The sequence below is a fragment of the Salvelinus namaycush genome, chromosome 29, assembly GCF_016432855.1.
Source record: "Salvelinus namaycush isolate Seneca chromosome 29, SaNama_1.0, whole genome shotgun sequence".
In the NCBI taxonomy this organism is placed as follows: domain Eukaryota; kingdom Metazoa; phylum Chordata; class Actinopteri; order Salmoniformes; family Salmonidae; genus Salvelinus; species Salvelinus namaycush.
This window is the reverse complement of record NC_052335.1, coordinates 16544359-16570981: the sequence shown is the minus strand read 5'-3', so window position 1 is coordinate 16570981 and position 26623 is coordinate 16544359. Positions and strand designations below refer to the sequence as shown.

The following is a 26623-nucleotide window of genomic DNA, read 5'->3' as shown; positions in this document are numbered from 1 at the left end:
GGGGGACAATCTTTTCATGTTTTTCCCAGTGACCAACAACATTTGTTTACTTTGGCTCAGGTGCATCACATTTAACAAAGAAGAAAGTCAGGGTCGGTTCAATCATTGTTGGTCCTTGGTCTTCATCAGTTTCTTAAAATTCTTCCTTATTCATGTTATTCCTTTCTGCCTGGCTTCTGTAATTACATACGAACATGTTTCGTCTTTATTCTTACCCGACACATCTCCAATTTAAAACAGTATATCAATCAACACACAAGGCTTCATGTGCCACAGATGCAGATAATGCCGCAGCTGTTCCATGTAGTCAGCCTGAGCAACGCACTGTGCCGAATCACTGATCTACAAATCAACTAACACTTTGATCCTGAGTTAGAAAGAATCAGGCCCATCAGTGTGTGAGAGTATGGAGGGCTGAGGCGTGACGCCAGACATCTAATGCTGCTGAGGCAAGAGCATCAGTCAGAAGAGAAGCAAGTACTCCAAATGAAAACAAGCAATTATTTTCCGTTCTACAATGATCTTAAAGTCGAGATCTGCAAAAGTTGAAACACCACTGGTCTCCCCAGGCTCACACATTTATTGTTTTTGTTTTATTTTTGAAAAGGAGGCGATGTCCAGCAAAGAAGAATCAAATAATCGTAGCACATGCTCTGCTGTTCTATTTGCTCTGTCAAAAAAAAAACAGTGTTCATTGTTTGATGACAAATTCCATGGCAACTTTCCTTATTAAGGCTATATCTGAGAATGAATTGCAGCCAAACTGTGGTAGCTACCACCAGTATCTAATCTGAGAGCTATAATTGATGTTTTTTACATGCTGTGGTCACGAGGGTCCGCATCATGAAGAATCACAGGGAATGTGGGACTTTACATTCTCTATACATTAGAGTGAGAAACCGGGAAAATATTTAAATAAACAAACAATCTTCACTCTATCAACAGCATCAGTGGAACACCTATATGGGGTGTTAAAAGCTCAGTCGTTAGGAGGTTAAAAGCACAGTTGTTCCCCTGTAAATTAAACTTTAAATATTGATTCTATGAGTAATTTTTTTTGCTAGGTAGTTCATGTAGCTAGCACTAGACGTCTGTACATGCAAAAAATAAATACAAATAATAAATTGCTGCAATGATAATATTGCGGTAATTCCTAATTGATAATAAGATTGATACAGCCAGTCAGGAAGACAATTTCAAACTGAAATATTAGACTGCAACATTTCAGTTTGATATTCAGATTGCCAGCTTCGCAAAGATGCATATTTTACTAGTATGTATCCTGTAACAATCCAAAAACTGGGACTTCTTTATAACATGCTCAAAATAACAACCTAGAAATAGAGAAAGAGAGATCAAGAGAAAAAGAGAGAAGGGAAGAGAAAGAGAGAGACTGGCCTGACCGCCTCTCTTAATGGAGAATTGCTCATGTCTGCCCTCTACTGAGCATCTAGCTGAACTGAGAACATAAAGGGCAACAGTGAGATCCATTATGGCACAAGAACTTCCTAATGCTCTGGGCCAGAAGGCTGTTCACCACCACTGCTGCTTGACCCATTGACCCCCATATGGTGATGCAGAGCAGCATGGTCTCTCCACCGGGCCGTGACACAACAGCAGCCACTGTGTGGGCCGGGGAGGCAACAGAGCTAATAAACAGGGACATTGAAGTTCAAGTACCAGGAATATTTTAGTCTGCTCTTAAAAGAACTTCCCTGAAATTCAACCTTAACAAATTAAAATAATTTAGCTGGAGGATACTTTTTTTGAAGGCAAAGACTCACAAAAGTGATATTTTGCACTTCTCTTTAAACAGAACAGCTGTGAAAGGGCTTAGCTAGAGACAAGATCAAAACTGACTAGAACGCGTATAAATATCTAGAGAAAGCATCATTTCCAGTCTAAAGTGTGCGATGACTGTCAGGAGACTCCTGACAGAGACCCCAATCTGACCAGTCAACAGAACATTCCCAGGCTACCACTCTCATTAGACTTGCTCTCCATATCAAGGGAAAAGTCCCACATTAATTCCGTGAGCATACACCAACACCATGTACTCTAACACAAGCATGTAGAAAGCCCAGCCTACCTCTTCTGCTTCCTGCTTGGGAGAGAGTTTGACTGATCCTCTTGATGTGGGAGCCGGCTGCAACATAAAAGGAAATAGTTTACGTTTTTATAAATGAAACATGTATGATCATTACACAAATGACTGACTTTACACAAAGGCTATCTAAGGACAAGACCACTAGGGAACACATACTGCATGTGATCTGGTGTTCACTATTTCTTTCATCATACCTCTTTGTCTGCGTCTGACATCACAGCCACAAAGTTGTCAGGAAAAACCCCCTCTTTACCGCCGATCTCCCCTCTCCACCACCCCGGCTCCCCTGTGTCCTGAAACATAACTTAACTGGTCAAGCATTTTTTAAACATTACCATGAAAAGGCTAGGATAGAATAACATAGTAAAGACTCCTAAGGGAGTCCCAAGTGGCGCAGCGGTCTAAGGCACTGCATCTCAGTGCTAGAGGAGTCACTACAGACCCTGGTTCGATCCCGGGCTGTATCACAACTGGCCATAATCGGGAGTCCCATAGGGCGGCGCACAATTGGCTCAGTGTCGTCCGGGTTAGGGGGTTTGGCTGGGGTAGGCCATAATTGTAAATAAGATTTTTTTCTTAACTGACTTGCCTAATTAAATAAAAAGGGACAGGAGTCTGAGAGTTTCCAAATGTTTGCCTCGGGCCATTTGGTAATCAAAACAAATTCTCTGAATAAACAATTATGTTTTTGATTCAATATCAGCTTCAAAGCTGATAAAAGGCATCTGTGGAGATTCCTACAACCTCACTTCATGTTAGACATCACATGTAAGTCTGCTTAATGGACACTAGATGGCACTTAAACATGATTAATAAACAGCGAAACGTGATCTGTCATAATGTGTCTGCCTTAAATAACAAAACATGACTCAAGAGCCACCTCTTAATGGTAACTCAACCTCTCCATATGGCCTAGCACTGTCTTGGCCATGTTCCCAGTCATGGCACTCATGCTCTTCTTCAGGGTGTAAAATTCAACAGGGACCCAAGTCTCTGGCCAATGTCAAGGGAAGCTAACTGCAATAGATCACTTACTTGCTACGACGCAGCTTCCTACCATCACGCTGCTTCCAAAACACAGCAGGGTGCTCGATGGTGATCAGGGTCATGTTTAGAGGTCATTTTGAAATGGAAGAGGTACTACCTGAACTGGTCCCATAAGATGATCACTAGTTTTCAGTTACAAAATGTTGCTGTGCCTACAGCAAACTACCCAGGTCTACCAAAATCCTAAAAAGAATCATTAGGACTAAATACTCAAATCTGTCCCTAGGGTCCTGGATCAGTTCTTGCTCACAGCATTCACCTACAGTTGAAGTCGGAAGTTTACATAAACTTAGCTTGGAGTCATTAAAACTTGTTTTTCAACCACTCCACAAATGTATTGTTAACAAACTATAGTTTTCGGAAGTCGGTTAGGACATCTACTTTGTGCTAATTCTTCCAACAATTGTTTACAGACAGATTATTTAACTTATAATTCACTGTATCACAATTCCAGTGGGTCATACGTTTACATATACTAAGTTGACTGTGCCTTTAAACAGCTTGGAAAATTCCAGAAAATTATGTCATGGCTTTAGAAGCTTCTGATAGGCTAATTGACTAATAGGCTAATCATTTGAGTCAATTGGAGGTGTACCTGTGGATGTATTTCAAGGCCTACCTTCAAACTCAGTGCCTCTTTGCTTGACATCATGGGAAAATCAAAAAGAAATTAGCCAAGACCTCAGGCAAAAAATTGTAGATCTCCACAAGTCTGGTTCATCCTTGGGAGAAATTTCCAAATGCCTGAAGGTACCACGTTCATCTGTACAAACAACAGCTGGCAAGTATAAACACCATGGGACCACGCAGCAGTCATACCGCTTAGGAACGAGACGCGTTCTGTCTTCTAGAGATGAACGTATTTTGTTGCGAAAAGTGCAAATCAATCCCAGAACAACAGCAAAAGGACCTTGTGAAGATGCTGGAGGAAACAGGTACAAAAGTGCCTATATCCACAGTAAAATGAGTCCTATATCGACATAACCTGAAAGGCCACTCAGCAAGGAAGAAGCCACTGCTCCAAAACCACCATAAAAAAGGCAGACTACGGTTTGCAACTGCACATGGGGACAAAGATCGTACTTTTTGGAGAACTGTCCTCTGGTCTGATGAAACAAAAATAGAACAGTTTGGCCATAATCACCATCATTATGTTTGGAGGAAAAAGGGGGAGGCTTGCAAGCCGAAGAACACCATCCCAACCATGAAGCACGGGGGTGGCAGCATCATGTTGTGGGGGTGCTTTGCTGCAGGAGGGACTGGTGCACTTCACAAAATAGATGGCATCATGAAGGAGGAAAAATGTGGATATATTGAAGCAACATCTCAAGACATCAGTCAGGAAGTTAAAGCTTGGTCGCAAATGGGTCTTCCAAATGGACAATGACCCCAAGCATACTTCCAAAGTTGTGGCAAAATGGCTTAAGGACAACAAAGTCAAGGTATTGGAGGGGCCATCACAAAGCCCTGAGCTCAATCCTATAGAAAATGTGTGGGCAGAACTGAAAAGGCGTGTGCGAGCAAGGAGGCGTACAAACCTGACTCAGTCACACCAGCTGTCAGGAGGAATGGGCCAAAATTCACCCAACTTATTGTGGGAAGCTTGTGGAAGTTTACCCGCAACGTTTGACCCAAGTTAAACAATTTAAAGGCAATGCTACCAAATGCTAATTGAGTATATGTAAACTTCTGACCCACTGGGAATGTGATGAAAGAAATAAAAGCTGAAATAAATCATTCTCTCTACTATTATTCTGACAATTCATATTCTTAAAATAAAGTGCTGATCCTAACTGACCTAAGACAGGGAATTTATACTAGGATTAAATGTCAGGAATTGCGAAAAACTGAGTTTAAATGTATTTGGCAAAGGTGTATGTAAACTTCCGACTTCAACTGTACTTCACTAGGGAAGAATAGACAAGCAGGGCTGGAGAATGTCCTCATCCACCTTACTGCACGATCAGTACCACTATACCTGGGCCTGGTCCGGGAAGTGAAATGAACACACTGAGGAGCACGGACTGGGATGGACCATGTTGACCAGGATCAAATAGATAACTCCCTGTGTTTACATGTGTTATAGCTATACGCAAACAGGCACATTTTCCAGGTGTACAGTGTAAACATGTGGCTGGGAACAAACCTATACATCCTCTAGTAAACTCTCTCCCTTACAAGTGGGACAGTTATGTAGACTGTTTTAAAACCTGTTTGGAGAAGTAGTAACTTTTCAACGGAGTATTGGCTGGGCCACAGGCTAGCAGCTGGTGCTGGTTAGGGTGGCTTTAATTACCTTACTCAAAATCTGTATGACGTCACCCTCTTTCAGTGTCAGCTCGTCTTCGTTTGTGGCTTCAAACGCAAAGGTGGCCTTGCAGTATTCTTTTACTGAGGGGAAAGAGGAACAATACTGTTCTTGAGAAATGCAGTCATTCACCAACAAAACCGACAGAATAAACAAACACATCCAATAAGAGTCAAGTGCTCCCGAGTGGCGCAGCGGTCTAAGGCACTACATCTCAGTGCAAGAGGCGTCACTGTAGTCCCTGGTTCGAATCCAGGCAGCATCACATTCAACCGTGATTGGGAGTCCCATTGGGCGGCGCACAATTGGCCCAGCGTCGTCCGAGGTAGGCCATCATTGTAAATAAGAATTTGTTCTTAACCGGCTTGCCTAGTTAAATAAAGGTTAAATAAATCTAATTAAAAGTGATGGATGTTTTAAGTTTATTCCTAGTGATACCTTTACGATTGGCTAACCCTAAATCTACCATTGGCTTTAAAAGTTGAACACTTAGGAAGCACAACATCCCACACCACATAACAATATATCCCACTTGAACCTCAATGTAAGAACAAAATGTTACAATCACAATAAAACACCATAAATGTTGTACTATGATTATCAAGTGTTGGACAATGGTCCTTACGTGCATGACAAAACACACCTATTGTACTCTCTGAGAACATAACACGAGATGACATTTTGTATTTAACAATCACTTCTAATCATACAGACTGGGACCTTCACCCTCCCCCTTACCTTTTGCTTTGCTGTCCCCCTCTGCTTTCTGTGAGTCTGTCACGTTGGAATGGGCGGACTTTGCGGCAGATGGTAATAATGGGATTGGCTAAAATGAAGCAAACCACAGATGGATTTACTGACATGATTGGATGCACAGTACAATGCTCAGATGGTCCCCACCAATGAGAGACTAGGCATGCCTGACTGGAATGAACACTGAGCACAGGGTCATCAGCGGACTCACCGATTGGTCAACAGACAGTGTGTTAGGTCAGCGTGCAGGTCAGTGTTTGTGAAGAGTATGCCAGTCTGCTACAGAGTATGTCATATGGGTTATATGAGTTAAGCTAAAACATAGACCAATATCAGAAAGCCTTTGTTAGTTACTGAGTGAGCAGACAGATAAGTGGTAGAGTCAGGCAGGCCTACGTTTATTCTGTGTTTTGTCTCAGCTAAGGTGAATGTCCTCTAGATTATAAGTAACAAGCTGTTGAGTCACAAGGATAGAGAGAGCGCGAGCGAAAAAGTGAGCGAGCGTGAGCGAAAAAGAGAGCCCGAGCGAAAAATAAATAATGCCCTCAGATACGACGCCAGGAAACTAGGTCAGAGCGAGCGAGCGAAAGATCGAAAGAGCGAGCGAGCAAAAGATCAGAGAGCGAGCGAGCGAAAGATCAGAGAGCGAGCGAAAGATCAGAGAGCGAGCGAAAGATCAGAGAGCGAGCGAGCGAAAGAGCAGAGAGCAAGCGAAAGAGCAGAGAGCGAGCGAAAGATCGAAAGAGCGAGCGAAAGATCGAAAGAGCGAGCGAAAGATCGAAAGAGCGAGCGAAAGATCGAAAGAGCAGAGAGCGAGCGAGCGAAAGATCGAAAGATCAGAGAGCGAGCGAGCGAAAGATCGAAAGATCAGAGAGCGAGCGAAAGATCAGAGAGCGGGCGAGCGAAAGATCAGAGAGCGAGCGAAAGATCAGAGAGCGAGCGAGCAAAAGATCAGAGAGCGAGCGAGCAAAAGATCAGAGAGCGAGCGAGCGAAAGATCAGAGAGCGAGCGAGCGAAAGATCAGAGAGCGAGCGAGCGAAAGATCAGAGAGCGAGCGAGCGAAAGATCAGAGAGCGAGCGAGCGAAAGATCAGAGAGAGAGCGAGCGAGCGAAGGAGCAGAGAGACAGCGAGCGAGCGAAAGAGCAGAGAGCGAGCGAGCGAAAGAGCAGAGAGCGAGCGAGCGAAAGAGCAGAGAGCGAGCGAGCGAAAGAGCAGAGAGCGAGCGAGCAAAAGAGCAGAGAGCGAGCGAGCAAAAGAGCAGAGAGCGAGCGAGCAAAAGAGCAGAGAGCGAGCGAGCGAGCGAAAGAGCAGAGAGCGAGCGAGCGAGCAGAGAGCGAGCGAGCGAGCGAAAGAGCAGAGAGCGAGCGAGCGAGCAGAGGGGGAGAGCGAGCGAGCAGAGGGGGAGAGCGAGCGAGCAGAGGGGGAGAGCGAGCGAGCAGAGGGGGAGAGCGAGAGAGCAGAGGGGGAGAGCGAGAGAGCAGAGGGGGAGAGCGAGAGAGCAGAGGGGGAGAGCGAGAGAGCAGAGGGGGAGAGCGAGAGAGCAGAGGGGGAGAGCGAGAGAGCAGAGGGGGAGAGCGAGAGAGCAGAGGGGGAGAGCGAGAGAGCAGAGGGGGAGAGCGAGAGAGCAGAGGGGGGAGAGCGAGAGAGCAGAGGGGGGAGAGCGAGAGAGCAGAGGGGGGAGAGCAAGAGAGCAGAGGGGGAGAGCGAGAGAGCAGAGGGGGAGAGCGAGAGAGCAGAGGGGGAGAGCGAGAGTGGAAAGTGCCAGAGATGCTGCTACTGATGGATTGACTGTGTGAACGACAGCGTAATGGAATATGCCATGTTGTAAGCTGTGGGACAAAGACTGAACCAACGCTGCCATGAAAGAGAGAACAGGGAGAAGGAGGGGGGGGATGAGAGAATAGTTTCAGAGGGGGTTAAATGGAAGCTAGAAATTGTCAACTAAACCTACAGTGTGCTATTAGCGGGACTATTAAGTTATCACTATCCATGCAAATTAATGTGCTGCTGTAGTTTGTCTCCCTCAGATACGCTGAAATATCGCCCTCAGGTACGCTGAAATATCGCCCTCAGGTACGCTGAAATATCGCCCTCAGGTACGCTGAAATATCGCCCTCAGATACGATGCCAGGAAACTAGGTCAGTCAGAGGGAGCAGGGAAACTGCCTGCCTGCCATCCAACCAATTAGCAACCAAAATAAAGGCTATCAGCTGGGGAGGAGGAAGGGTTGACAAAGACACCCAACCCACGCTGCATCACTTCTCCCAGGACTTAAACAGTCACCACAACACTAAACAATGCTGACTGGTGGTCCCCATACAGGAGCATGTGTAATGGTGGCTGAACTAACGCTGGGACGATAAACCAGAAATGATCGACACCGACCACTTATCATGGACATTTTGCTAATATAGTTCGTTACAAGAAATAACTTATAGGGCCCTACTAGAGAAATGTGAAGTTTGAAATGAAATAAGTTTGCTAAGATGGGTGATAGTTAATGGGATAATTGATAACTACAACATTCAAAGTCGTAGTAGTTTTAAGGGTAATATATAAAAAAATAACTTGTGCACATTGCTATATCGTTCAAATTATCGTAACTGTGATAATGCAGTCAGTTTATCTTGAAATGTATTTTTGTTCATGTCACCCAGCTTTAGGCTGAACTCAGAATGTTAGTTAATGTAAAACAAGCTCATAAACCAATAATATCCAATGTAAAACTACAGTATTACTTTCACCAGCATTGGTTTCAATGCATTCCAGTTGAAATACCTTTCTGACTTCAGTCATATGACCCTCAGTATGTCAACACGCCAACCATAAACATTCTTCCTATTGTTATACTGTTATGTAACAGACAGTTGGGAACCTTTGGACACTTAAAAAAACATTTCCGTCTTCCTCTCAATTGTGAATTGGTTCTCAGAGGACTTCAGTCTATTTGAAGGGGAAGCACGTGTTTGAGCCTTATCGGAACCTGTTGAGGTGCATGACACCTTGTGAGTGACATCTCAGACAGACATCTCTGAGTACCGGCTCAGCTCACTTACTTTGTCTTTCTTCTCCTCTCCCTCTGTGCTGGGCAGGCGGGCCTTTAGCTTGACCGAGCCTTCCCTGAAGATGTCCCCAAAGCCCACCCCCCGGATCTTCTTGGGCTGGGTGATCACTCCATTGCCTGGAGAGGGGTGGGTGGGCGAGGGGGGGAGCAGAGCTTCTTTACCGCTGGCATCTGTGGGAAGGACACAATGCATGAGGCGAAGAGAACAAAGCAAAACGTGCAGAAACACGTGCATTTGTATATGTACACACTTGTGCATGAGAAAAATACACAAGCTAGGCACCCCCCACACACACACAGAAACTAGTGGTGCGCGAGTCAGCTGTTTGTTCACCCACACCTGCTAATAACCCATCTGAAACCGCCTGACTATCTGTGATAAAGTGATAATCTGAGGCCCTCAGTCAACCATAACCCACAAATATAGAAAGGGGGGTGCAGGATTTTTTTGGGGGGCCTGATTTAGATACGTTTCTTATAATCTCCGCCATTCTGGTAGGGTGTGTTAGTCAACTTGTCTATAACTAGATACAAGTAGCTTCTCTTTTGTCATCATATGTTGCCCTAGAAGACTAAATAAAGCCCTGCTCAACAGAATAATGTCATAGATGGATAGAATGAATGCTTTAATCCAGTTAACGTCGGTAACTCTCACCTTTCATGGAGCAAAGAAGCTTAGGTACTGGGGAGAAAATACAATAAACCCCCCCCAAAAAAAATAAAAAATAAAATGAAGCAAAATAAATAAATAAATAAATATATATATAATACAAAATAAAAATAATTCGGGAAAGATTTTCTGTGCAAAATGTCAAAATGACATCAGCTTGATGGGTTGTAAGAAAAAAGAAAGCTGTGAAAAGGACACAACGTGTTTCTGATAAGATTTCAGTTTGGCTTTGACGCATATTTTATGTGGTCGAAATACTATCCGCTTTTATGATGAAGGCGGCACCTCTACAGATGGTATCTAACTGAGCATTGCATTCTCTCAAGATGCAGAAATAAATAAATAATATTTCTCCACACCTGTGTATCATTTTACTGCCAGAAATGCTTAATTCTGTAGGAGTTAATATTAGGGCTATGAGAGATTAGACCCATAGTCAGTGTCCAGATTTCAGTTTCCATTTAACCTATCGAAACTGTAGGCTACAGTTCCCTTCACATGCAATAAGCCTATTTGAAGTCCTGTCTTGTGACTGTCGAATTTGTATTGCGCCTCACAATCACCACATAACATAGCTGTCACTGATATCCTCTTTTACCACGTCACCAAATATTTTCCAAACATTTACCTGTGGTAAATTCAATTGATTGGACATGATTTGGAAAGGCACACACACCTGTCTATATAAAGGTCCCACAGTTGACCGTGCATGTCATGAGGTCGAAGGAATTGTCCGTAGAGCTCCGAGACAGGATTGTGTCAAGGCACAGATCTGGGGAAGGGTACCAACAGATTTCTGTGGCATTGAATGTCCCCAAGAACACAGTGACCTCCATCATTCTTAAATGGAAGAAGTTTGGACCACCAAGACTCTTTCTAGAGCTGGCTGCCCGACCAAACTGAACAATCAGGGGAGAAGGGCCTTTGTCAGGGATGTGACCAAGATCCCGATAGTCACTGACAGAGCTACAGAGTTCCTCTTTGGAGATGGGAAAATCTTCCAAAAGGACAACCATCTCTGCAGCACTCCACCAATCAGGCTTTTAAAATGGTAGAGTGGCCAGACAGAACCCACTCCTCAGTAAAAGGCAAATGTCAGCCCGCTTTGAGTTGGCCAAAAGACACCTAAAGGACTCTAAGACCATGAAAAACAAGATTCTCTGGTCTGATGAAACAAAGATTGAGAATGACAAGCGTCACGTCTGGAGGAAACCTGGCACCATCCCTACGGTGGCAGCATCAAGCTGTGGGGTTGTTTTTCCAGTGGCAGGGACTGAGAGACAGATCGATTGAAAGAAGAACAGAGCAAAGTACAGAGACACCCTTGATGAAAACCTGCTCCAGAGCGCTCAAGATCTCGGAATGTGAACCTTTGCCCCAGTCTAACAGGACAACAAAACCTAAGCACACAGCCAAGACAACGCAGGAGTGGCTTCGGGACAAGTCTCTGAATGTCCTTGAGTGGTCCTGCGGGAGCCCGGACTCGAACATCTCTGGAGAGACCTGAAAATAGCTGTGCAGCCTGACAGAGCTTGAAAGGATCTGCAGAGAAGAATGGGAGAAACGCCCCAAAAACAGGTGTGCCAAGCTTGTGGCGTCACACCCAAGACTGGAGGCTGTAATCGCTGCCAAAGGTGCTTCAACAACTGAGTAAAGGTACTGAATACTTATGGAAATGTGATATTTCAGTATTTTTATAAATTTGCAAAAATGTCTAAAAACCGGTGTTTGCTTTGTCAATATGGGGTATTGTGTGTAGATTGATGAGGGGGGGAATCGATTTAATCAATTTTTTAAATAAGGCTGTAACGTAACAAAATTTGGTTAAAAGTCAAGGGGTCGGAATACTTTCCGAATGCACTCATCTCAACAGGTAGGCTATCGACGTCTCTCATGTAGACACAATAATTAAAACATAAAAGCCTGGAGATTCAGCCAAGAAGCTACATTCTTTAGCAGCACTAACTTGTTATGACACGCTCTGCTTAAACATGAGTCACGCCTTCATTACTGAAGCTCTGCCAGCTCCAAAATTACCTGCTTCATCTGTTAAGTCATTTGTCTGTCCGTCTGCGTTCGTCTCCATCTCTTTGACAAAGTTGGAGGGAAACAGTCCTGATTTGCCGTTCATGGTTCCACTCCACCAGCCTTCCTCTACCTGGAACAACCAACCAGGAGCCAATGAATACCTGATGTAAACATCTAATCACCTTAGAATAAATGCCTCATAATCACCTTATCTGTAAATGATAATATAACCTTATGATAATAGAATAGACCTTATCATAAATCACACCAGCCTAAGATACTATTAGCTGTCACAATTTGCATCCAATGTAATGGTAATATGTAAACAGAATTAAAATGACCAGAAAGTTAGTTACAGAGATCATGGCAATTCTCTTTTATTCTCCCATGCAAAACTTATCCTCTAAAAAGAAAAGGAAAGACTACAACTCTCAACAGAACAATGGGTCTAACAAGGAGACATTAAATTAAGCTCAGGTAAGGAAACCCAACGCAGGAAAGTCATGACGAGCAGCGGAAATAGCTCAATGCAGGGCAGTGTAACGAAACACTAGCCTCACCTCCTCATTGATGTCGATGATATCCCCCATCTTCAGCTCCAGCTCATCCTCGTTCTGGGGCACGTACTCAAACAGCGCCCTGCACTGCCGCTTCTTAGGTTCTGCAACCACAAAAGACAGGAGCCTGAGAAGACTGGGAACACCAGCTACATCAGTCTGCTCGCTGCTCAATGGGCCACCTCAAGGCTTCAACTTCCTGGACACACGTGTGTATGTGTACCCTGGTGTCCTGAGGAGGGCAGTAGTGATGGGGGAAAACATCTATACAGTTACATATCGGGATATTATTTTTGATGCTATCTTATCGTTTTGACAATAATCGCAATATTATTTTTGAGCTAGTAGGCTGTACCTGCACAAAAACTTTCCTTCATAGCTTGTTCTCCATCTTTTTAAATGGGGAGCAAATTAGTTTTCAGCACTTTTATTTCCATGACTGATCAAAACGTGTTATTTTCTCATGGTTCTCTTGTCCCTCTGCAGCAGACATATGGTGAGCAATAGGTTTGGACCATGGAATTGCAATAAAATCACAGTATTGAATTGCAATACATATAGAATTGGCACTTAAGTATCGTGATATCGTATCGCGAGGTCCCTGGCAATTCCCAGCCCTAGAGGGTGTCTGAATCTAAGAAGTGGATGACAATACTCCCCTCCTGCAAGAAGCACTACACCACTTTCAGCAAGGTGTTCCTGTGGCAGTTCAAAGCTGCACAGAGGGGATGTGTCCCAATAATATCTCCTTTCTCCTGAAGTGTACTCTCATTCACCACTTCCCACAAATCAGTGAATGGAAGTGAACAAGTGCACATTTTGGGAGGAAGGAGAGATAAATTGGGACTTGGCCAGAGTAAACTAGACTGCAAGAAGTCACCTCACAGAGGGGACCTAATGGCTGCTCACTAGAACTGCACTAACACTACACCATGTGTATAGGGCCTGAAACTAACTTTTTGGTCCTCCACCATTCACCCTCCCCTCAGACATTTTACCAGCATTTGACTAGTGGTCGAGTACTAATTTCAGGCTCCGGAATGTTTTTGTTCATTCCAATATACTGATCTCTGAAAACTTTTAACAACAGGTGGCAAGAGCTCCACTACAGTCAGTGCGCATCATTGTCGCACCAAGTGCTGCTGTTAATACCATCACACACATGCCTCTGCAGAGACAGACGATTATCAGAAGTTCGTCATCTCCACTTTAATGCTGCATTTCAATAGGGACTACTTGACATTTACGTAACACTGCTGTTGACACTAATTAAATCAAGTTATATTGACAAATGTCACAAGAGAATGGTTGTGTAGGCTATACAAAGACTCAAGGTGGAAGAAAAGCCTCCATGACTAGCAAATACAGTAGCAGGTGATATATAGGCTATATCCAGTATCCACCTAGAATCTATGACACACTTCAGAGAAGAGAAAACGGATTTATTTCCTCCCACAGTGAGATGGAAAACATGAAATGAAAGCAGTTTATTCTGAGCGTTATATTCAAGTAGCGATACTCAAGAGAGGAACATAACCTCTGTTGGTTTACAATCTAAAAAAAAAAAGAAGCATTCTCTAGTCTTCTTGACACCTTCTCTTGCTTGTTGTGGGTAGTAAAGGAAAATTAATAACTAAGATACCTTAAAGTCCTGCTTCATGGGCCCAATGAGAGAATCTTCATTGAAAGTGCTTTTTAGTCCAGGAATAAGCTTAGGAACCAATTCAGAGACAAAACAGTACATGCATGTCTAAATATGAACATAATAAACTATTGAAATGAATATATCCACTTGTCTTAATGCCATCATTACTGGGAAATATAGTTAGAGCCACAACTCAAGAGTCATTCAGTATTGGCATTACATATTTTAATGTGTGGGTTCCATCTGTGTGCAGTAGGCTTTAGCCTATGGTAGATTAAAGGGATACTTTGGGATTTTGGCAATTAAGCCCTTTATCTACTTCCCCAGAGTCAGATGAACTCTTAGATACCATTTTTATGTCTGCCTGCTAGCTGTTCCCATAGAATTCCAATTAATGCGCTAACGCTATTTAGCAATTGCGGCAACGCTAGTTATCAGCTTCCGCGAGTTAATCTGACTCTGGGGAAGAAGATAGTGATTCTTTGACAAAATCCAGAAATATCCCTTGAAGTCCACAGAAATGAATGGGGGAAGACACTAGGCATTCCTCCAAGTTTTTCAGGTAGTGCTTGAGTAGAGACATCTACATGTGTTCCTAAACAATAAAAGCACAGCCAACTGTTAACACACACACCTGACTTACTCTTCTTGAGACCGCGTGGCTGTGAGTGTGGCTGGAAGCCCCCAGCTGGGATGCCGTAGGTGCTCATCCGCTGGACCAGGTTGGCCACGTTCCCTGCACTCTTCTCTCTCCGCTGGGGCTGCGCCTCCTCCTTGGCCTCCTCTTTTGTCACATTCAGCTCCTTCTTCATCTCCTGCCACCAGAGACACCACACACAGCAGAGAGGACAATGATTAATTTAGGCTAATTATAAAGAGGATCACTTACATGTAGCCTACACTGATCTTGCTGATAGTGGCTGTTTTGAAGAAAGCAATGATTGTGATCTGTGTTTTTCTTAAACTAATTTAGTAAAATGCACTTATTGTAGTTTAATTGACTAAAATGTGAATGTAGTATCAATCACATAATGAAATTCCCCAATCATGATGATGTCTGCTGATTTGCTGTGTGCTGTGAGCTAGCTAGCCAACTCCTCCTGGGGCTGCATTTAGATAAGGTTCGCGAGGCTGCAGTTTCAGCGTAGACTTAACTTAGCTGGCTCAATGAGATTGTGAGGCTGTGGGCACGAGAGGTAGGCCTACTGTATTGAGTTCAGTTCGGGAGATTCTATTTGACTCGGTGTGTATTCTCAAGATATTCTCTTGAGATGTTCAATACGTCCATAGTTTCATATGGGAATAGAAACTGCAGGGCACTATTTGAATTAGTGATACACCGATATGACATTTTTGGCCAATACCGATATCCGATATTTTCTTTGCAAAAAAATAAAATACGATACTGATAACCAATATTTAAAATTTTAGCGGCCTTTTAAGCATTCTAGTACAGTTAAATAGTTAACACACACACACACGGACGCAGCGGTCTAAGGCACTGCATTTCAGTGCAAGAGGTGTCACTACAGTCCTTGGTTCGAATCCAGGCTGTATCACATCCGGCCGTAATTGGGAGTCCCATAGTGCGGTGCACAATTGGCCCAGCGTCACCCGGGCCGTCATTGTAAATAAGAATTTGTTCTTAACTGACTTGGCTAGTTAAATAAAGGTTATTTTGTTGACATTTACGCATGTCCCCATTACTAGTAAAACATAATCAAAACCAATTTCTTTCACTTACTTGCTGTGCTGTTTCGTTGTTCATATGTTCCATTCTCAACCAGGATTTCTATGGAACGCCGTCAAATAACACGACATAATCTGTTTCAGTAGCTATAGTTAGCTAGCTAACTATATAGCTAGGTGTCATCTAAAATAACCCAAATGTATTAACTTATTTGACTTATCTATGTGAAGCTAGCCACAATAAGGATTACCCACAATAGTGGACTTTGTGGTTAGCATTCAAAATAAAAGTATGGAATAATTCTACTATTTGAATTAATTTGCATCACTGTCAATGACATACTTTTATTTTGAAGACAAACCGCAAATTCCACTATTGTGCCTAATCCTTATTGTAGCTAGTTTCACAACACATAACCTGGTACGGTAGAGCCTCACTAGCCAGATGAGGCGAGCTGGCTGCTTATAACTTTAGCTTTGGGCAACAGGGTTAAGTAGCTAGCTAACTATTTTCATTAACTGAATTCAATTTCAATAGGCGAACAACAAGTGGCAACCTAGCTAATACTTAATCACAAAGATTCCTAAATAATTGCTTAGAATAATGAAATGACTGCAGTTTCTACTGGGCATCGTTTTCAGGCTGGTTGTACTGGTAATAGCTAGGTAACGTAAACTCACCCCATTCCGTACAAATGTGAGCAACCGCAACATTCAAATGAGGCTACAAAGAAAACTAATGGGACTGTAGCGACTGTGTTGACTTCAAAATGCCTCTTGAACTCAGGATCGGGGGTGTGAACTACGTTTCTATTCAAGCGTTGATCAACATGGTAATGGCTCTATAGTATTGGAGAAAAGTTGAAAAAAACAGACCCTCCGTTACATCGTGACGTGTCATGCCATAACGTACAGCACGCATAAAGCAACTATTTCTGTCTTACAATCTCTCTCCACCAGGTGTCGCACTTCTCTCATCTTTTAAAAACAAGAAATGGACAGTGACAGGGGTAAGGGGGGATACCTAGTCCTTTTTTGCGTCATCATTGCATGCGATCATCATTCTCAAAGCCGCTGTTTACTTCTAAGATCACTTTAGCACCGCACTAAAAACCTGATTCAAATTCGACACAAACCTTCAAATAGGTTTGTAATGACACATTATATAAACTCTTTATAGTGTTTTATTTACATTTTAGAGGCGATAAGGTGATAAGTTGGACAGATCGAGTGAAAAAAAGCAATTTTCCCAAACAACATCTCTCCTTCCACTATCACGCATTAGTTTCGCTTCCCCACCCGCCATTTTTAAAAAGACCCGACGGGGCTCATTGTCTTCTTGAATCATGCAGAAACGGGCAGCGTGGGGGTCATGTAATTGATTCTGTTGGAAAGGGGAGAAATAGTGCTTTACAATGGTATTGACATTACAGTTGATCTGGAAGTATTACGTTTTTAGGGCGCTAAATATGGTCAATTGTACGGACCAAGGCGATGTACAAAAGTGAGTGAGTTTACGTTACCAAGCTAAAGCTAGTTACCCCAGAAGTTGCGGTCGAACAAATTATGCTTTATTACCAACGCAGTATTGTAAACACATCGTACGTGGCTGGTGTTTGCAGACTTTTTGTACAGCTTTGACAGTGCTACTGTATCTTTTTTGACACGCAAAGACCCAAACGGCATTCCATAGTATGTATGTTGTGAAGCTAATAGCAGTGACGCAATTACTGTGTAACTCCGGTAGGGCAATATTTGAAAAATAGCGCACTTGGTAGTGTGTACCGGTGCTCGACCAGTCGGCGAAAAAGCCAACATCACCCACGACAGAGAACAGTTGATTGTCAAGGACAATGAAATCCATTATCTTGGCTTTAATGGATTTCGCCTTAAGAGTTGTCTTGCTGGCATTTTCTTACTCTTTCAAATGACTGCTCGATCCACACAGCAAACATTGTGTGAGCTAGGTTAGGAATGCTGTGTTGTATGTGTAGCGCAACATTTTAAGTGGCGTTATTACGTCATATGCCTACATTTTATAGGTATGCATGTTACCTTTGACATCAGTTTTTAACGTCGGCATTAAACTAGACAGCCGATACCGATGTTGGCATTTTTAGCTAATATCGTCAGGTTCCGATATGTTCACCGATATATCGTGTATCCCTAATTTGAATGGTAAAAGGGAACACAAAACCTACAAATCATGAACTGATAGCATACAGATATGATGCCTTCATATTGAACTTCCAAGGTAACTTTCACAGGCCAAACCTCTATCATGTCATGTGTAGTCACTCACTTTATCTAGCGCTAACATTTAAGCTCATGTAGGACAAGGCTGTCCCTTTAACTGTGGAAGTGGAATCAACCATTTTGTAGACCTATGTCCACACCCTCCTCAGAAATTCCATTATTCACTGAGCTGTAGCAACTACACAGGGACATTCCTCCTCAGAGTGCTTTAACAGGCTCTTACAGACTCCTCATAAACACACACTATTGAGCAACTGTACTCAAAGTTCTCCTCTGACACAGGTTTCTCACCTTGTGTGCTTGAACGCTTCCTCAAAATTAACCACTAATAACTGATAGAATACAGTTCGCTCTGAGTGAATATGTAAACGTTTACTTTACTACTCTCGGGCCTGTGTCTGCTCATGTTGAGACCTGCCCCTTCTCCAGCTCAGACCATAGAAAAAGGCTAGGACAGCAGCCAGCCAGCCACAGCCCGCTCCACTCACTCTGCCGGAATCTCTCAGGAATGCTCGAAAAAGCACTCTGAAATCTCTCTGTCTCCAGTGGAGTCCGCTTCGCTAAACAAGTAAGAGCTAATGGCAACCTGCTTTCGAACCTGCTTTGCAGAGCCTTCACATGCTGATTCTACAGAAAACGATCATATTATAGACTACAACAGTTCCACTTGCAAGGTTGTAAAAAACAACTAATATCAGGGTTCGACACTAACTTTTTCCACTGGTGCTACTAACTTTTTCAGTTGGTGGCACCAGCACACATTTGTTTATATATATATATATATTTTTTATATATATATATATATATATATATATATATATATATATATATATATATAATTGTGACTCAGCACCTGGATTCGGTCTTATGTAGCAAAATGTGAAATGGTGTCTTTTGATAAAAGACATTGGATAAAAGTCGAGAATCAAAAAAGTAAAAAAAAGAGCTACAACATGATATTTCAGGAACAATGGGAAAGTAATTCTGCTTTGAAAGTTGATGAACTTGTAAATTCACTTTTGAGAAAACCTTTGAATGTTTTGGTATCTAGTGAAGAGCTCTTCTTTGTCTACAACCATTCTACATTGTTCACGCCATCTTAAGCTTTAGCCTCACCCATCTCGCTTCGCTCTTGGAGCGCACACTTGATGCTCTGGCTGATTATTTGTTTACCTCTGGATAACATGAAAACAGTCTAACCAGCTCTGCTGGCAACAATTTCATTACACTTTTTTTGCAGATATTTACTGACTCCGGCCATATTCAACAGGTGTTGCACACACGTCACATTAGCTAACGAGCCAGCCAGCTAACGTTAGCTAGTTACACAAAAATGAACAAAGTGCCATCAATGCCTAACATTAGGCTCTAACTAGAAAAGCAAACCACTTTGGGAAACGAATAACATCCACTAGGGAGACAGCCAGCTAACGTTAGATAGCTAGCTAACAGTACACTTTAGCATAAGACATATAGCTAGCTAGGTAAGCAACAATGAACAACGTGCCAACAATGCCACAGTGCTGGGAGCTAACCAACCAGGTTCAATGTTAGCTAGCTAACATTAGGCTATAACTAGAAAAGCAAACGGCTCTGGAAAACAAATAATGTCAGCTAGGGAGCCAGCCAGCTAACATTAGCTAGCTAGCTAACAGTACACTTTAGCTTGAAATGAAACCACTTTGTCAAAATTAGAAACGTGTAATATCTGAAAATGTAGCTAGCTAACACTAGACTTTCTTAACTGTACACATCATCAAGCATGATGGACGCGTCTCCCTGTCAGGAATGCCATACCACTGTTGCCCTTAGTTTGAAGATGTTATCCGGAGACAGGTGTTTTCTCCATCTCTTTAGCTATCATCCACTGATTTCAAAACTTGATCCTCCAGAAAGTGGAGAGCAACACTTATGCAGCTCCACAATACATGTTTAAAAAAAGCCGTGTTCGACAGGATTACCAACACAGACTGACGAGCTCAAATAGACAGAAGCCTTGGATATAGCAGACCAATCCGAACTCCTCTATAGGTATGTCCATCCCACTCATTAACTCAGCCAATCATGGCTAGTGGGAAGGTTGCTCACTTTTTCTGTGGCTTAACCAACAAGGCTCGTAATTTAACAATTGTATTCGTATTTACAGATGGCATACAAGTTTGTTATTTAAGGCACATGAAAGTTCACATGTTCGAGAAGGCATTTCTGCCAAAAAACGCATTTTGATTTAAAAAAATGTTTTACATTCAAACGGCTCTCCTGTGAAGTTGTGATTTGCGACATACACCTAGTTTCCTGAATCGGGTCACAATTTATAATGACCTGGTCCGTGTCTCAATGTGCCTGCATTACCTTTTAATTAATTGCCTTAAAATCTACCTAAAGACAGGTAGGCCATCATTAGCATCGCTAAGGGCTACATATAAGCACTACATGCACTGCACACACAGGGCTCGACATTCAGGTAAATTTGCCAGTGGCACACTGGGCCAGTGCAAAAAAATCTACTGGCTCAAATAATAATCTGAGCAACAACCAGCTGTTTGAGAGCTGCACAGTCTTTCTGCCCGACAGAGTTTCTATAGGCTACACTGTACGTGTGCATGATAAAAAAAAAAAAACTTTATGAACAGCTTCGGGAATCCATCGGATTTTTTTTTTAAACAACAAAAAAACAGCATTATCCCAATATTCTTTTCACTGGCCCAAGCGGACTACTTGGGGATGATCAACTGGCCTGGAGTGTTTCCAAAACATCCCGGGCCAGCAGACAGCCCTGTATGTCTAACCCTGATCACGTTTACATTTTAGACATTTATCAATAGTGCTTATCCAGAGCGACTTACAGGAGCAATTAGGGTCAAGAGTCTTGCTCAAGGGCACGTCGACCGATTTTTCACCTAGTCGGCTCAGGGATTCGAACCAGCAACCTTTCAGTTACTGGTCCAATCCTCTTAACCGCTAGGCTAGCTGCCGCCCTTTATCGCAGACGGGCATTCCCGTGCCGTTGTTGCCTCTTGAGAAAGTTGGTTTATTTTTGGTCAATTGCACATTACTTTTTGAATATGCAAATTCACGATCATAACTAAATGTGAAACTAACGTGACCAGGGGAAGAAAAAAAAATGAATCACTGGCAGTGTTGCGACCAATTAAAACTTGTGTGTCGCACTGCGAGGTCAAATGGTCGCAAATGTGACTGTTGTGTTCGCAGTATTGCGCCCTGACTATTAGATTCATTTCCTGAATAGATCCTGAGATCAAGAGGCAAAAAGTTACGGCCCTATAGACTCGGTTTTATTATTATTTGCCCGATAGTTTGTTTCCCCCCCCATTTTCTCCTTTATTTATTTTTTTCTCCATTTTCCACAGATCTTTCAGGTATTCGCTCTCAAAATAAAAAAAAATATTTTAAATAGAAAAACAATTAAATTGGATGTTCTAAGTCCACAACAATGCTTAAACCACATCAGGACACCACTTGAGGTCTGGGAAATGTTTTCGAAATTTAGATTGGAATTAAAGGATAACTACACACAATGTGCACCTAGCAAAAGGCTGTTGTTTAGTGCTGCTTTTGTGGCGCACGTGATGATAGAGTATGCTAAACAAATACCTACTGGATTGATGCAAATAATCATATCATTCTGCCAGGTATGAATAGGCTACTTTGTAGTTAACTGAGAATGTCACCAGAAGATTTTTCATAAGCATCATCGCTAACGGCTACACAAAGTGGGAGCGCGCACCACACATACAGACACAGACGGGGGAATTGTTGTTGCCTCTTCAGAAAGTTGCAGGAAACACGAATCACTGATGCATTCTGTTCATGTCTTATGATAAACTTGGGCAAATTAAAACATGTTCAATACATTTAGTTGATTCCCTACTGAGTGCGATACATTTTTAAAATAATTGTCGAATTCCGTTTTAATGTCTGGACTCTGATTCCATTCACGTTCTCCGCATTGCAGATTTTACAGGGAGGGCCCTACAAAGTCTATCCATATCAAGAGTTTAACTGTGTGTCTAGAGGGGGAAGCAGCCAACGTCAGCAAAGTCCCACTCACATATGATTGGGGTATGTGAAGTATTACAGGGCTAGGCCGCTGGCGCTGTCCACTCCTCACACTCCCTGGCTCTGCCCCTGTCAGTGAAGGGATAAACCAGTATGGGTGAGAGGGCTAGCCTGAGACTGACCCCACTCCATCCGCTTCCTGGTTTACACATGCTGACTGGGCATTTCCACAGCAGAGGAGACAGACAGCAACACTGTGTGTTTGTGTGTTGATTCTCTCACACAGGTCAGCGAGTCTATATTCCTGTGCCAACTGGAGACCAGCTTCCCGACTCAACCAGTGTCCTGACTCAAGCAACTCCTGAATTATAAATTATGAAACTATTTCAATGCATTCATTCAATCCATTACATTTTTTTTTAAAGGAAAGCAAGCCAAGAGAGACGGCCGGGGGCAAGGAGTTGAGAGGCCTTGGGAGAAGCCAGACTGCTGAAAGGGGAGAGAGAAAGAGAGACATCCTCCTATGGCCGACTCGAAGCTCTGTCCCAAGGGAAACTGACGGCCATTCTTAGAACAATAACACCTTATAGAGTTTACTGCTGACTTGCATAGCTCACTGTGTTGAAGCTGAACAAACAGCAAATGTAGCAGATACAGAAAACACCTAACTTTTATTGCATAATTGGCCACTATTTCCAACAAACTGAGAACAACCACATATTGAGGAAAGGAGTTTCATCCCTTTTCTCCTTGGAGGGCCAAACAAACTGATTTCAGTAAGACTCTGAGGTGACAAAATTGCAAACAAGGTGAAAACGTGTGACAGCACTGCCAACACCTAAAACAGTAACACCTCCACAGAGCAGAGTTGTTGATTATAATACACTTCAGAAACACCTCAAAGAACCCTATCATATTGGCGTTGAGAAAAGACTAATTCCTTTATAAGTGCTTCTGTGACGAAACATTTTCTAACAGCGTCCGGGAGCAAAGTTCAGTAAAACTTTAATAGAATTGATTATTAAAAAATATATATATATAAAAGATGTACAATGTATTCCCAGAGGATCGCACAGAGCACATACGTAGCCATTTACACTCATACCCGTATATGGGTTGAAAATGGCAGATTAAGGCACTGATAAACACCCAAGTTGGAACACAGTGGCTGTACAGTAACATGCTATAAATGACGTCAGAGCTCTGGCTCTACGCTTCACAGCGCTGTATGGGTTTTGACTGACAGCCATTCTGAACTTGAGCACCGCGTGCAACAAGAAGTTGCCCCCAGCCCTCACAGTAATTGGGCAATTTTTGCAAATGTTTTGTTGTCTGAGTGAGACAAATGCTGAAAATTAAGAGGACTCAATCTATTTTGAAAGATGAGGCATTGAGGATTATAAATACTGCTTTCATGTCATACAAGCAAGCCAAAACACCAAATGTGCACTTAAAATTTCCATATCATAAAACTCACGTCATATACAGTGTCAATGTTTATAATCACTATGTTTGATGTACAGTTACAAGATGACATGGGGTTGTTCTGAACAGAATGGGGTTGTTCTGAACAGAATGGGGTTGTTCTGAACAGAATGGGGTTGTTCTGAACAGAATGGGGTTGTTCTGAACAGAATGGGGTTGTTCTGAACAGAATGAGCCTGTTTGTCACAGACCTGAATGCACTCACTCCTTTCTATGCGCACCAAAAGATTATCTGTTTCCCTGAATTGCATTGTTAAAGCCTAACACTGTAATATTGTATTTTGTAACTTAGCTAGTCATGTTGGCAATAGAACAGGCTTTCAAATGATGCCCACCTGACCCAGACAGCGTTTTACAAAATTGAAATTTTTGGGATTGTGTAAACGTTAATTGTGTGATGCCGGGATGCAGGGTTGTGTTCCAAACAAAACAACTACAAGAGTGCTTGCTCGAATTCCTCAACGGCACAGCTAGGAGCAAAAAAACAAAAAACACCTTTTGGTCGGAGACTCTTCTTTCAGTCATAAAAGTGCATTGAAATTACTTAGGAACTGTGCACACTTTGGAGAGGTGTGTAGCCAGTTGGAGACACAAATTAGTCCTCTCACTCAAACCCTCGTCATTGTTTTGTCTTATGTTGCACCTACCCCACCTTGTTCAGGAATACTCTCATCATGGTACTGAATGTAGAGATTATTTTCAGATTTCTTTATCAACAAATGCGGCAAAAAAGTACAGTAAATGTAAAATGTACATAAAATCAACAGTAACGTTTGAATTCAGTGTTGTGTCAAGTGAACTGTTGTGCCCTCACCTTTGGTCTAATAATGTTCCCATAATCGCCTGTTCCCTTTTCAATTGCTACCATGGTTATGCATAGATAGGCTTTACATATTTATTCTGTAAGAAACATTTCAATTTAGCCCTATCCATATCGGCCAAATCCCACGAGAGCAAAGGGTGAAAGGTATTAATTAAAACACTTGTTTCCAAAGTGGTCCTCGATGGTAAAAACTAGCTTGATGTAAAAGTTGCAATGAGTACCATGACAACTCCATTTCACAGTACATTAGAAAGAGAATTGTGTGCATGTCTTCAACTGAAATGCGAGATTTCCTGGTGCACCAGGGTTTACGAGTCCCAAGTCTGCAACCAGCAGTCATGATTGTTTGTTAAAACCGGGAACATGGTTCATGTTGCAACGCCAGAGTTGTCTGCTTGATTCCTATATGGGCCTTTTTGTTACTGTACCTGTCAACCGGAATTCTCATAATATTGTCTAAATAGGGAGAGGCTCTACTCACCTTGACGAAGTTGTCAGGGAAGAGTCCTCTCTTCCCGTTGAGGTCTCCCTCCATCCATCCCTCCTCCTCCATCCTGCAGACGTTCCTGATCACTTCTCCCAGCCTCAGGGTCAGCTCATCTTCATGGAGGGCTTCGTACTCATACTCCACCACAACCTCTACTGGAGAGATGGAGGGAGGGGGAGAGAGAGCGATGGAAAGACTTACCATTAGAACAATAGAGATTGCGAGACACATTGTTTTGACATGTAGAGGCCATACAGTCCTGATGTCAATAGAAGTCTGTTTTTTAAGATTTAAGCCTTGCAACAGCTAGCCTACATCACTGCACACAACTCATGATTGCAATTGATCATCCTAGCTCTTCACTCAATATTGACGCCGATCATCCCTGCATGCTTGAACATGTTGCAGATGAAGAATGTTTTTGCATTTAGGAGGGTCAACAAAGCAAAGCACATTTTGGGGAAAACAGGGATGCATCAAACCACATAGCCTACTATGATATGAACTCTTTAGCTATCTGCTACTTTCTGCGAAACCAATCCAGTCTAGACAAGACCACCATGTGACTCAGTGAGGCTCAGTCAATACATTGACCACGCTCTCAAAACGAGTAACCGGCTTTTAGACTGTCTGACACTTCTCCATCCAGTTATCATCGTTAGCCGACCACAGCACACCAAAACAAGCCTTGGGAAAGAGAAGACAGTCATCTGCTAGATGACAGACTTGTAGTTCCTAGCCATGTCATTTTGTCTACAGTGCCCTGGGAATAGGCTATATCTAGCGACTCAGTCATTCACACGCCTGAAACCAATCTGATTGGTTGTTCGCTCACACACAGACGCAATCTCTGTTGACCATGGTTATTTACATAGCGATGTGGGAGATAAGCAAGCCACAGCGATACAGTGCAGTACAGTGTACTAGCCAGTCTCCTTGTGGAAACAAAGGAAATAAGGTTACAGTCAGATAGAGAGATTGTTAGACTTAGTCTAAAACTATCAGAGAAGAGCCAATTGAAAGATATGTTTAAACTCTGACTAAAAGTTGAGAAAATATAAAGAAGTAGTGCTACAGATGAAAAACGTACAAATGGAATTGTATAAGAGGCCTACTATTGCTTCCTCTCAGAGGACACCATATCTGGATCAACGGGACCAAACTATCTGTTCTCCATCATAAACAAGAGCTGTTAACTCAGTGAAATCCTCTCCTGTGACCCTATTCTGTCATCTGGCCCACTGTTGTTAGCATTAGAATGATAGCTAGTGTGTTAGCCCAGTCAGCCACTGCTGTTCTGTCTGATGTGTCCTGCCCTCTCAGTGTCGGAGGCCATGATGATGTGGAGGAGGAGGAACAGCTGGCTAGTCAGGGCAGGCCGCTTCTATAAATATAGGACTACGCAACAGTTTGTAGCCCAATGAGCGTCCAGCGTGCCATGTTAGTCAGTCAGGAGGAGCGGTGTTGTGCTAACCTAGCCAACACACATGGGACCATTAGACAACACAGACAAGCAGAACCAGAAGAACAAAGAAACACCATTCCAGCACACACGCACATCAATGAGTCAATGGTGCACACAGTCGCGATAGGCTGTGCGAATACGCACGCGCACACACAGCAGTGTAGCTGGCAACGTCTTTGCTGAGCCTTGGTGCCAGCTGAGGCGTAGTTTAGCACTA

The 26623-nt window shown here is 42.8% G+C and overlaps 1 protein-coding gene across 1 annotated transcript in view; it reads right to left on the bottom strand.

Annotated features, from left to right (window-relative positions):
• LOC120024575 (CD2-associated protein) overlaps positions 1-26623 on the bottom strand; it is a 71701-nt gene that overhangs the window by 26297 nt on the left and 18781 nt on the right. The window contains exons 2-10 of the mRNA XM_038968859.1: positions 24936-25096; positions 14825-14996; positions 12540-12640; positions 11989-12109; positions 9274-9452; positions 6201-6288; positions 5451-5545; positions 2302-2400; positions 2090-2146 (exon numbers count right to left, since the gene is read on the bottom strand). Coding sequence (XP_038824787.1) covers positions 2090-2146; positions 2302-2400; positions 5451-5545; positions 6201-6288; positions 9274-9452; positions 11989-12109; positions 12540-12640; positions 14825-14996; positions 24936-25096 — 1073 coding nt within the window. The remainder of the gene's footprint in view (positions 1-2089; positions 2147-2301; positions 2401-5450; positions 5546-6200; positions 6289-9273; positions 9453-11988; positions 12110-12539; positions 12641-14824; positions 14997-24935; positions 25097-26623) is intronic.